Source organism: Lathamus discolor, chromosome 3, assembly GCF_037157495.1.
Source record: "Lathamus discolor isolate bLatDis1 chromosome 3, bLatDis1.hap1, whole genome shotgun sequence".
NCBI classification, from domain to species: domain Eukaryota; kingdom Metazoa; phylum Chordata; class Aves; order Psittaciformes; family Psittacidae; genus Lathamus; species Lathamus discolor.
This window is the reverse complement of record NC_088886.1, coordinates 63,375,761-63,387,618: the sequence shown is the minus strand read 5'-3', so window position 1 is coordinate 63,387,618 and position 11,858 is coordinate 63,375,761. Positions and strand designations below refer to the sequence as shown.

General features: G+C 44.7%; 1 protein-coding gene across 3 annotated transcripts in view; it reads left to right on the top strand.

Annotated features, from left to right (window-relative positions):
* The first annotated feature begins 401 nt into the window (after window positions 1–401).
* DPYD (dihydropyrimidine dehydrogenase) overlaps window positions 402–11,858 on the top strand; it is a 353,065-nt gene continuing 341,608 nt past the window's right edge. For 2 of the 3 annotated variants that reach the window (XM_065675624.1, XM_065675626.1), the window contains exons 1-2: window positions 402–679; window positions 7,502–7,609. In XM_065675624.1, coding sequence (XP_065531696.1) covers window positions 641–679; window positions 7,502–7,609 — 147 coding nt within the window. In that variant the 5' untranslated portion in view covers window positions 402–640. The remainder of the gene's footprint in view (window positions 680–7,501; window positions 7,610–11,858) is intronic. The other variant, XM_065675625.1, reaches the window with a different exon arrangement.

Below are 11,858 nucleotides of genomic sequence, written 5' to 3'. Positions count from 1 at the left end.
TGAGCACCCTCTGGGGAGGGAATTGTTCCTCAGCTCCATCCAAACCTGCCCTGGTGCAGCTTGAGGCCGTTTCCTCTTGTCCCATCCCTTGTTCCTTGGGAGCAGAGCCCAGCCCCTCCTGGCTCCATCCTCCTGTCAGGCAGTTGTAGGAGCGATAAGGTCCCGCCTGAGCCAGACTGACCCCCCCAGGTCCCTCAGCCGTTCCCCATCACACTTGTGCTCCAGGCCCTGCGCCAGCTCCCTTGTGAAACCATGGTGAGGGTTAGCCCTGTCCCTCCGTCCACTGCGAGGAAGCGCGGCGGGCGGAGGCGGCCGCGGTGTGCGTGTGCACCGGCATGGGGCTACGCGAGCCACGGGGGCGCGGCCGGGCCGCGGGCACCCGCCCTTTGGGCATCGACAGCCGAGCGCCATCCCCTTCGTGGCCGCTGGCTGGGCCGTGCTGGAGCGCCGCGCCCCGCCCGGGGCTGGGTCCGCTCCGCTCCCCTCGCCCCTGGGCTCGCCCCGGCCCGGCCCGGCCCGGCGCGGCTCTACCCGCCCACTTGGGCGTTGCTGTCCGGGCTGTCGGCTCCGCCTTCCCCCGCGCTCCGCTCCACTCCGGGGCTGCGGGGAGCCGGGGGAAGGCGGTGGCGTTGCGGACACCATGGCTCGTGTGCTGAGCCGGGACACGGTGGACATTGAGGTACCCACTCGCCCTTGCCGGGACTGTGCGGCTGTCGATAGCGGGGAGGGGGCTGTGTCTGCCGCCGAGCGGAGGAGGCCGGGCCGGGAGCACCGGCAAAGTTTGGCTGCGTTAGGAAGTGCCTGGCCGCTGTGGCCGCTGCGCACCGCCATGCCGGGGATACTAGGCACCGCTGTGGCTCTCGCCCCGGGCGGTGGAGGGGTGTGAGGGGTCGGCACCCGGCGTCTTCCCCTTCTCTGTCCCTCCGCGCCGGCCAGGTAGAGGGCTGGGTCTGGGCTCGCCCCGTTGCCGCGGTGCGGGAGGGCTGCTCGGGGGCCGTGGCGGCCTCAGGGGCCCCAAGCCCTGGGGTCCTCTTCCAGCGCCTTGACCTCGGAGGTGTGCAGGCTCTCAGCTGCAAGCCGGCCTGTCATGGGCCACGCACCGTGTCTCCTGGCAGGAAAACAGTCGCTTTGGATGCTGAACGGGATGGCAGGAGGAGTTGCTGCCGAGTGGCTTCCAGACTTCACAGTGGGATTGACTGTTTCTGCGTGGTGTTCTTTGCTGCAGGTCGGATTGGGTGCTTGAAAGTAGGCTCTGGGCACGGCCTGGTGTAAGGTGGAGTGGAGCCCAGGGAGTGCAGCGTGAGGTGGTGAAGTCCTGCTGGTCGGTGCCAGGTTGCCTGCTTGGGACTCAAAAGTAGCTTTCCCCCACCTTGTACTTGGCTATAAGCTTCAGTTCTTTTAAAGAGTCGAGTAAAAACACAGTGATGATAACCGAAGTTGTAGCTTGATAGTCTCATTCCAGCCAGACACAACTTTTTGCTGTGGTATCCCTTTAAGTTTAAAGTATTTGGTTTAGTTTTACTGCAGCTCATTGAGTCGTAACATGCAGATGTGCACAGCAGCAGCTTGAATACACCTTTAGGTCACTTGTGACTGAACTTTAACACAGTGAGTTCTCATATTGATTTGTTTTGTGTCCAGGGCGTTTCCTATCTGATGTGCTGCTCGAACCGTGACAAATGTCCAGAAACGCTCTTATAGATACTCTGTTAAAATGGGAACGTGGAATGGAGTGAAAGAATGAACTATCATAAGTCTTCCTGGCAGTTAGGGAGGCACTGTGGTAAGAAATCAGTCCTGTCTGTTGCCAGCTCAGTGCTTTCAGAGCAGCCAATCGGGGGTTTTTCTGCAAGTGCTGAAGTTCATTTCTCTATGACAAAAGTTGGATTTTAGCAGGACAGACTTTTGAGTACTTTCCTCCATTTTTTAATGCAAAATATTGCTGGGATTACGTTGTTGTGCATTTCTGGGTATGTATGGCTAGGATTCAAAGAGTAGTATGTTATTGTAGGATCATGTGATAGTATGCAGCGTTATGTGATTTAGGAGAGTAACTGATGGAGCCTGAAAAAGGCTGATACTCACTTTGCTCTCAGGTTGAAAATAGAAACTTTGCTCAGTATCTCCCTGTGGTTTTGTTTTCAGCACTCATTGAAATCAAGGCAGACCACTTCTAACCAAATGTATTGTCCTTTCCCAGCTGCTCGAATAAATTTAGTCACTGTATGGTTTGTCTCCCAGATGACTATATCAACATTTATTGATAGTCTAATTGCAGTGCTTGTTGCTGGGTTTTGGGTTTGTTTTTTCCCTGCATGGGACTTTTTGGGGGGGCGGAACTAGTGTATTTTCAATAAAGCAAGTATTTTATCCTTTTATTTGAAGTAGAAGAGCATATTTGAGCTGAGCCTATCTAACTGTAGATAAATACTCTCAGAAATACGCTTTTTGAGTGGAGAAGTCTGTCAACATGAGCACTGGCAGCAGAACTTGACTATTTTGGTCACTTTCTTGGCTATGGTATAAAACCTGAATGAAATATTTCATGAATTCAATGGTCAGCCTCGCAAACACGGTTCATATAATGAAACTATTAAGTATGACCTTTGGAGGGTTGATACTGCTTTATCATTTATTTAGATAGTTAAGGCTGGATGGAAAGACTGATATTGGTTAAAAGGGGAGGCAGTCTGAGCTAGAAGTAGTTAAACTCACAGCCAGTTCTCCAAGTTACTTAAACAAATGGAAGTCCCAGGAAGCTGTCCTTGAGGAATCTTGTCCTCCCATGCTTGGCTTAGCCAGCAGCTTCAGCTCCTGAGCAAATCTTCTGGCCTAACTCAGACAGTTGAAGGAATTCCACAGATAATCTTGTTCTAAAAGTCTGCTTTCCAAATGGTGGAAGATGAGGAGGTTGTGATTCAAATCCAGGGTCTTCTCCAAAAATTGTTAGTGTTACAAAAAACCCCACCCCAAAACCGAACCGGAAAACCAAACTACAGCAAAAACACCTCCCCGGAACCCAAACCAAACAAAGAAATCCCCACACTAACCACCAGCTCCCCCAAAACCAAACACTGCCTTTGTTTAGATCTGGTCAGCTCTATCAAAATGTCATGCAGATATTCCTTGGGTCCAGAAACAGTGCTGTCTGCAACTGCCTGACAGGAGGCTGTAGTGAGGTAGGGTCAGTCTGGTCTCTGCTGCCAAGGAACAAGGGATGGGACAAGAGGAAATGGCCTCAAGCTGCACCAGGGCAGGTTTAGATAGAGCTGGGGAACAATTCCTTCCCCAGAGGGTGCTCAGGCATTGGAACAGGCTGCCCAGGGCAGTGCTGGAGTCTCCGTCCCTGCAAGTGTTCACACACCGTGGAGACGAGGCCCTCAGTGCTGTAGGTTAGTGGTGGTCTTGGCAGGGTTGAGGAGTGGTTGGACTTGACGATCTTAAAGGTCTTTTCCAACCCAGGAATTCTAAATTCGAAGCAAAATGAAAGAAAGTGCATTTCGAAATAGCTCCAGGTGAAAGTACTTGGGTGGATGGTGCAGGGACCTGTCCTAGTTTTTTGTTTGTTGCATCTCTAGAGCTTAATAAGAAATGCTGAAATTATGGTCTGAGGACAGCATTACCTTTCTAACTTGTAATATGGAACTGTGTTAAATGTACATTCAAACACCAGATAGTGCTTACAGGCTTCAGACATACCTCTCCCAATGATACTTTGGGGAAGTAATTGCCTTTTCCCCCCACTGGTTTTAGGTGATTCCCTACTATCATTATGTGGAAACCCTACATACTTATATCTGTTGGAAACTTCAGGGCTCTTTAAAGAGTTAAAATTATCAGATCAAGTACTCTGAAATTAATGAATGGCAAAACTGTGAAGTACTGAGTAAATCTTAACTTAGTTTATTGTGTTCATGCAGGATAGCACAACCCTGAATGACTTACTTGCTGTTGTTCTCTGTGTTTTCCTGACTGCATTCCAGGCTTTCTCTGCAGTCCCTCTGGTCATCTCATTTGGTTATGGATACTTGGGTATTTCAATCTGATATTTTGGTATTTCATTGAGGGGTGGATACTTTCTAGGTCTTTGCCATCCTGTCTTATAGCTGGTGAGAGTGAGTCTCTCAGTGTCTCTTGTGAGGGCTTCTAAGCAGAGCAGAGATGCTTTGCCACGCTGTCACAAACCTGAAACATTGTCAGTGAACTAACACACACCCTGAACATAACTGAGTGTGAAACAACATTATCGTTCTTACAGTAGGAAGAGAGTATGTTGGCATTTCACAGAACTAACCTTACCTCTGAATCATCTCCTGCATATGTTTAAAGGGGAGTTGGGTGTTGATGAATGGGTAATTCCTGGCTGGGCCAGCAGTTGTGTGCCTAGCATGCTGTTAGAGCTGCTCCAGATTGTAGCACTGACGCCTGACTTGTGAGGATAGAAGGAATGGTGTGAAGGGCTAGAGCCATGTTCTGAAATACTGGAATTACCTGGGTAGATTTGTGGTGCTTTCACATACGATATCATGAGCATCTTCACTGTAACTTTGTCAGGCTTCATTTAGCGTTAGAAAGTATCTTAAATCACATCTTTTTGTTTGAAAAGCTATACTAAAATTAATCCATGTAGCTTATTTGGTGTTCCTTTAGAAAGCTAACATTTGTTGTGCTCCTTGTGCACTGTACTGATATTTCTGTGATGGTGTAATCCATAGGTATTAATGAACTGCTGTTTCCTATTGTGGACAAAAGCTTTACAAGCTACACTGACTTCAGGGTGAAGAGGAGTGTTTCTTAAGGGCCACACTGCCGATTGCGTGCTGAGTTTTGAGTTTCTTCAGCAGCAAGATACGCATTGCTCTGTGAAAGGCTGCTAGTGAAGGTGAAATGAAGGTATAGCCTGTTAGAACAGCTCACCAAGCAGCTGGTTCCAGGGTCAGATGGAGGGGAAATGGGCCACCTTTGTGTCATGCTTCCTGCTTCATGTAAAGGCCGCCTGGGAAAGTGCCTCTAAGTCTCAAGAAACATTTATTGTCCAGCCTGTGGTTTCCATATTGCTTAAAGGAGCAGGTTTGGGGGCAGTTGCGGTTCTTCATCAGGTTCTTTGATTGGGCATTGGAACAGGCTGCCCAGGGCAGGGCTGGAGTCACCGTCCCTGCAAGTGTGCACACACTGTGGAGACGAGGCCCTCAGTGCCATGGGTCAGTGGTGGCCTTGGCAGCGCTGGGGAATGGTTGGACTTGACAATATTAAAGGTCTTTTCCAACCCGGTTGATTGCATGATTCTATTCTATGATTCATTCCCTGGGATATATATTTGGCGGATGTTACAAAGCATTGGCTGTGCCATCAAGGTAAGCAAGTTTTGCTTGTCAGGTTTATTCCTCTCCCAGTACAAATGGACTGTAACAGTGAAAGACTGCAGGTAGCAAAGGTGGTGCCTTGAAGGCATGTCTGAGAGCTGAGCTCAGTGCCCTTTAATGTGGGAAGCAGGGCAAGGACTGAAAAGTAAAGAATACTGTAAAACCACAGGAAATTCCCAGTCAGAGAACAGGGAATCCTACTAGTCAGCATGGATTGCAAAACTGATGATCAGGTGGATGTTCCAAGCTTATTGCTGCGTCTTCCTCAGGTCATTTGAGGAGCAATCAGTGAGGAAACAGAACTTTGTGTTTGGCTTCTTTTGTTTGATGAATTTCTCCAGCTCTTTTATTGGTTTATAGTGTTTTTATTGCAGTAATCACTTAGCTGAGTAAAACAGCAATTGTGAAGACAGGCTGAGGAAGTTGAGGCTGTTCAGCCTGGAGAAGAGAAGGCTGCGTGGGGACGTAATAGCAGCCTTCCAGTACCTGAAGGGGGCCTATAGGGATGCTGGGGAGGGACTCTTCGTCAGGGACTGTAGTGACAGGACAAGGGGTAACGGGTTAAAACTTAAACAGGGGAAGTTTAAATTGGATATAAGGAGGAAATTCTTTCCTGTTAGGGTGGTGAGGCACTGGAATGGGTTGCCCAGGGAGGTTGTGAGTGCTCCATCCCTGGCAGTGTTCAAGGCCAGGTTGGATGAAGCCTTGGGTGGGATGGTTTAGTGTGAGGTGTCCCTGCCCATGGCAGGGGGGTTGGAACTGGATGATCTTGAGGTCCTTTCCAACCCTAACTATTCTATGATTCTATGATATACTAAGACCTTGTGGAAGATTATAGACCACAATTAGATCCAACATTTTATTTTGAATGGTGTATGTGTAAATCATGTTGATGCTCAAAGAATTATTATGGTCTTGCCTCCACTGCTGATAGTCTGCTAAACTGGAACCCTGAAATTCAGTCAAGTCCTTCGAAATAATGATGTTGGGGAAAAACCCCAAGAAGATCTACTCCTGTGCTTGTCTTTTTCCTTCGACCTTAGAGTTTTAATGTTATTCATGAATTCAGTTTCCATTCTACTCTTATCGTAAGAAGGTCTTTAAAATAAGACCTGCTCCTCCCATCTTTTCTCATGGCTGGGACTTAGGAGTTGTCACTGCTGTTAGCTCTGAAAACAAGAAGGAACTGAAATTAATTTTCCTTTTAATTATGTAAATGGATTTCATGCTGGTTTCATGTTGTAGCCTGGACTTTAATTTTATTCTTTCCTTTGCCTAACATTACATCCTTTAAGACAGTAAAACTGCATGTTGAACTAGGAAGCTGAGATCTGTAAGGCAGATCTTGTAAGCAATCCTGTAAGGCAGGATTTTGCCCATCAGATGTGACAAGAGTGCATTGTTGCAGGGCAGTCTTTTGAGATGCATTTGGAAGGTTTTAGCAGCAGGGCAGAACTTGCAGAGTTTTCAGGGCAGCTTGGTGAACTGGGATTTGCTTGGGCCTTAAGGTTGCATAGTGCTCTCTGTACTACCAACATGATAGGATATACCTACTACATGCATGGTGCAGTTTGTGCTACCCAAAGTCACACGCTGCTGCTTTTCAAATGGACACTTTATAAAAATCTGCTCTCTATCCTCTCCTGTACCATTTTTCCAGTGTCGGTAGTGTGACCCAGGGAGCACAGACATACCTGGCACTGCACTGGGAACACACTCCTTAAAATATTGAGGCAAGCTGAAATGCTTGGGGGCTGCACACAAGCTGCATTGAATGTGTCCTGTTTGTTCTGGCTATGCTAACCCTTTGACAGCACAGAGTTCAAATCAAAACCTGCTTTCTCTCCCTCCCTGGTTGCCTGGCAACCTCCTTCCTCTTATTAGCATATGATTTCTATTCCTTTTTTTATTTATCAGTACAGTGTTACACACTCTGCTCCCTGCCCTGTGTTGTCGCCTTTGAGAAGAGCAGAATTTGTGCCTTTATATGAGTATGTGATTTGGCAAAGAAATCAAACATTTGGGATTAGGAAACCTTTGGCCATAAATGGCTTTATCAGAAGCTCAGAGGGTGGTGTTTGTGTGGGCATGTTATTTAAAGTCTTTTCATTTTCATTTGCTGTCATTTGTATACCAAGGGCAGAATTCTTCTGGAAGCTGAGCACAGCATAGATCTCCGGCGTCTTTACATGTGCGGAGCATCAGTTTGTGAAATGTGCCAGCGGAGACTGGATATACAGATATTGGTAGGCATTTTGTCATCTCTGTGTGTATGCAGTTCAAACACAATGCCATCATTCAAAATGTAAATATAACAAAATCAGATACATCCAGGTCAAATTGGGGCTGGGAAGGAAGCAGGTAAAGAAGTATGTGGAGGAAATGAACTGAATATTCTGGGTTTCTTATTTCTAATAAGCATTATAATAAGAACAACAACATTTTGTCTTCAAATTGGCCATATTTCTTTGATGAAATAACAGGTGATTCAGACTGGGTCTTAAGTTTAAATTCCTTTTTTTCTGTTCATAGACAACTGTAAGAAATACTGGAATCTTTGTTGCAGATGGCAAAGAACATAGGATTCATGTGGGCAAGGTTCTTTAAATATCATGAGAAAAAATCAACAGCCACATCAAAAATTAGAAGACACAGAAAGAATGAAATGGCAAAGCAAGTACATTTGGGGACTGCTTAGATCAAGATGTGTATAAGATTTTTTTCTTAATATTATCCAAAACCATAAGCTGTCACCCAGTTAAGTCGCAGTAGAATCCCCATTCTCAGCCCAGACTGACACTGAAGTTTTCCTTGCATGCAGGAAGAATGCAAGAATCTCTTTGTGAAGCAGTTCCAATATGTACTTTGTCCCTCAGACATCACTGCATAACCTTCCCTGACTGCTTTACAACAGAAGAGGGGTTTATTCCCCTTGGAAATGTATCATCTGGATGACTAGCATGTCTGTGTCAAACCCATGAGTGTATCTGTGAAGGGCTTAGCGTTAGTGGAGGTTCCACATTAAACAATGGTAGGCCTTAGCCGAAGGCATCAGATGTTTCAATTCCCTCACATATGAGTGTATGAGCACACATTGTGAGTGGTGGGAGGTGACTAACTCCATCTGATAGTTGTAGAATGTCAACCTTAGTTGCTCAGACTAAGAAACTAGATGGGTGGGAATACATCCATACTTTTGTGTAATCTCAGAACTAACCTCAGAACAAATAACCTCCTTTTTCATCATCCTTATTTTCTTATGCTGTAACTGAGTTAGGCAATTTCACTTCTGACCTCTTATGAAACATCTGATCTCTTTACCGTGGTCAGAGGTGCCTCACTAAGCCAACATGGAGTTTTGAGTGAGTTCAGCTCTTGCAGAGACATCACCATTTGAAATTAGGGCAAGCCCACCCACAGAAGTATTTTGGTTTTAATAATGCTTCCTGTGTTTATACATATAGTTTCAGAAAGTTCTATTAGTGTGTGTGATGTTGGTGTTTTATTTGTAAATTTAAAGTGATAGAACACAGTGAAGTTCTGGAAATGCCAAACCTTTCGTTTGTGCGCAAGCCAAAGTTCAGTTGTATTTTCAGTATGACATTTGCTGCCTGAAGTGTTACAAGTGACTTGACCTTAAAATTACGTTGATTTTAGTTTATTGAAAGGGTTGGCCTTTCCAGTTCAACTTGACACCAACGGGGCAGATGGGACAAGGCAGACATGCATGCCTGTGTCTTCATGTGAAAGCCAATTAAAAACATATCTAGGTGATGAATCTAAATATTTCCATTTTGATGGGATGGTAGGCATCAGTTAAAGGCAATCATGGTGCATTATGACATTTTAATTTCGGGTTCAAAACCAATTATAAATGTAATTAAAAAGAGCAGTGTCCAGGCAGCCAAACTGTCTGATTTACATGCCTTGCTGGTGTTTGCAGGTGGTTTTTAATACAGGTACCTGTGCACACCACTTGGAGGATGTAGAAATGAAGTGAAAAAATGGTTTATATTTATTATGGAGATTAGACACTGTGTCGTTTTCAGACAGGTTTTGTGGTACCTACGTTGCTTATTAACATATTGCTGCACGCTTTCCTTGGGTCTTTGTTGTGTTTCTCTTAGCTGTGCTCTAGGAGGCCTTATTTCAATTGAAGCTGCCTCTTTTGGCATGAGCTGTGCTCATCACTGTCTTCTTGGTGAGCAGAGCATTTGACCAGCTTGGAGGGAATGAAGCATGCTGCTTTATAGGAGATGCATCGCTGAAATTTGGGCTACTCTTTCTCAAGATGGAGATGTTTGATTGTGCTGTGTGTTCTGCCCAGCCTTGGGAGAGCTCCTCGTATTGCCCAGCTGCATCTCCATCAGTTGATGGAGGAGTGATATTATTATGCTCTGAAGGGAGCTCTTTGCAGCCTGGAGGTGAAAGGACACAAGGCAGGACACCTCTTCGTGGGTGATGAGAATTAGACTAAGAAATATGTGGAGTGGTTTAGCGGGAAGGAGAAATAGAACAGGCATTGCAAAGAGCAAACAAGCGAACTAGGTGATCTTAAGGTCCTTTCCAACCCTAACCATTCTATGGTTCTGTTGCTGAATTTAACAATTGCAGCATTTTCCTTTACTGTTAGCATCTCTACTAGTATGTTAGCTCATCAGGAAATGCTTGGTTTTGCCTTGATTGTGAAGTGCATCCTCTGAAACCCAATTCTGTTCTGCTCTTAACAGCAAGCTGCTTCCCTTGCAGGCATATGTAGCATCCGTGCAAAACTCATGTGTGAAAGTAGGTAGAAGTGTTAGAATAGGTTATTAAAAATGTAGATCCATAATGTGAGTAAAAGAAGCTTGGAAGTATAAAAAGAGGTTTTACACCTGGAAGTTATTACAGTTATTTAGATTGCACGAGAATAATAACCAATTGTTTTTGAAGATGTATGACACATTTATGAAAAACCTTGAAGGATAAATGGATCTTTTTAGTATGCTGCTTCCACAAAGGGCTCCATGAATAAAATAATAGTGAGAGAACTCTCAGTGGATGCTGAATGCTGCTAATTGATGAAATTATTACTTATTACGCTGCAACTGAACTCTGCTTCGAAACACTATTTTCAGTGTGATTTCGGGGGAATGACAGCTGAAATGGAAGAGGCTTTGTATTGAAAGTGAATAGTGATAATTTCTTGATATCTTGGAAATGAAGGATATTTCAATGACAGTTAAAACTGAGAAAAGTGACTTTTTTATTTTAAGTGCTCAGAATATTGCTATGAAAATAAACCCAACTTTTCTGAGATCATTAAAGTAGACTTAATGCGGCTTTATGAGGCATTTTAAAAACAATTGTAAGTGTTCTTATTTCTAATAAAGCAGCCAGTTATTTATGTCAGCAATGTTCATGTTATGTCACATGTTAAGGTTACAAATGAGATTTGGGAGGTAAGATGTAGCCATTGCATTTACAAAAACTGATTGTAAATTAAATCAGCATTGAAGAAGTACTCCGTGTCTTACTACTCAGGGCAAAAATAGGAATGAGTCCCAAGTTTGCCTTTGGTTTTGTAGAGGTGAAATGAAAGCCTGCTGTCACTGGTGTGTCATTTAAGCTCTTAAGGAATGTTATCAGTAATGGGTGTGAGGATCTGTGTGCAAACTATCACATGTAGTGTAAAATGTTGGCATATAACTCCAGGTGAATACAAGATCTGATTTCAGCCTTAACAAATCTGTTTGACAGCGCTAGAGGTCTGTCTCCCTCCCTGTTAACTTCTGCAGCCTTCAGAGCCTGAGGACAAAGGAAGCTCATGCAAATCCACTCACACACTTGCGTTTGTGTGCTAATGAGAGGAACGCAAAATGGGACGTTACAGGTTGTTCCCAGAGTTGTTCTGCTTCCATTTGAAAGCTGTGTTGGATATTGCCCTTTTTTCAGTTCCAATTGAAAACACAATGTTTTCAAGGTTTTGGTAAGCTCATACATAGCTCTTCAAAACAGGTGGAAGTGAGATAGTGACAAAAAAGTTAGGAGGCAAAAAAATACTCCAGCAAGATAACCACAGCAGAAGCTGATGCAGAAATGAATACAGAATGGACTCCACCCCCCAAAAAAAATATTATCTTGTCTCAAATTTACAGTCTGAGTAAAATGTCAGCAGTAGCCAGTACTACGGATTGCTGAAGGACCAATTCCTCTTTGTTAGGATACGATAAGAATTGGTTTTTAGGATATTTGTTCTGAAGTATAGCAAAGTAGCTTGCAGGATGCCAAACCTTGGCCCCAGGTGAGGAGATAAGATTGATTTATGAACCCCAAGAAGTATTCAGCACAAAAGCAAAGTTAGCTCATTTTGAACTCCCAGCAGAATGTTCTCTATGCACTTAATCAATGAAAAATACATAAGCAGTCTTGAGGGCTGGGTCAAAACTTTCTCAGTGCTGGAGCAGTGTTCTTGTCATGTTTCTCTCTGATTTGCTTTTGTGGTCTTAGCTGGAC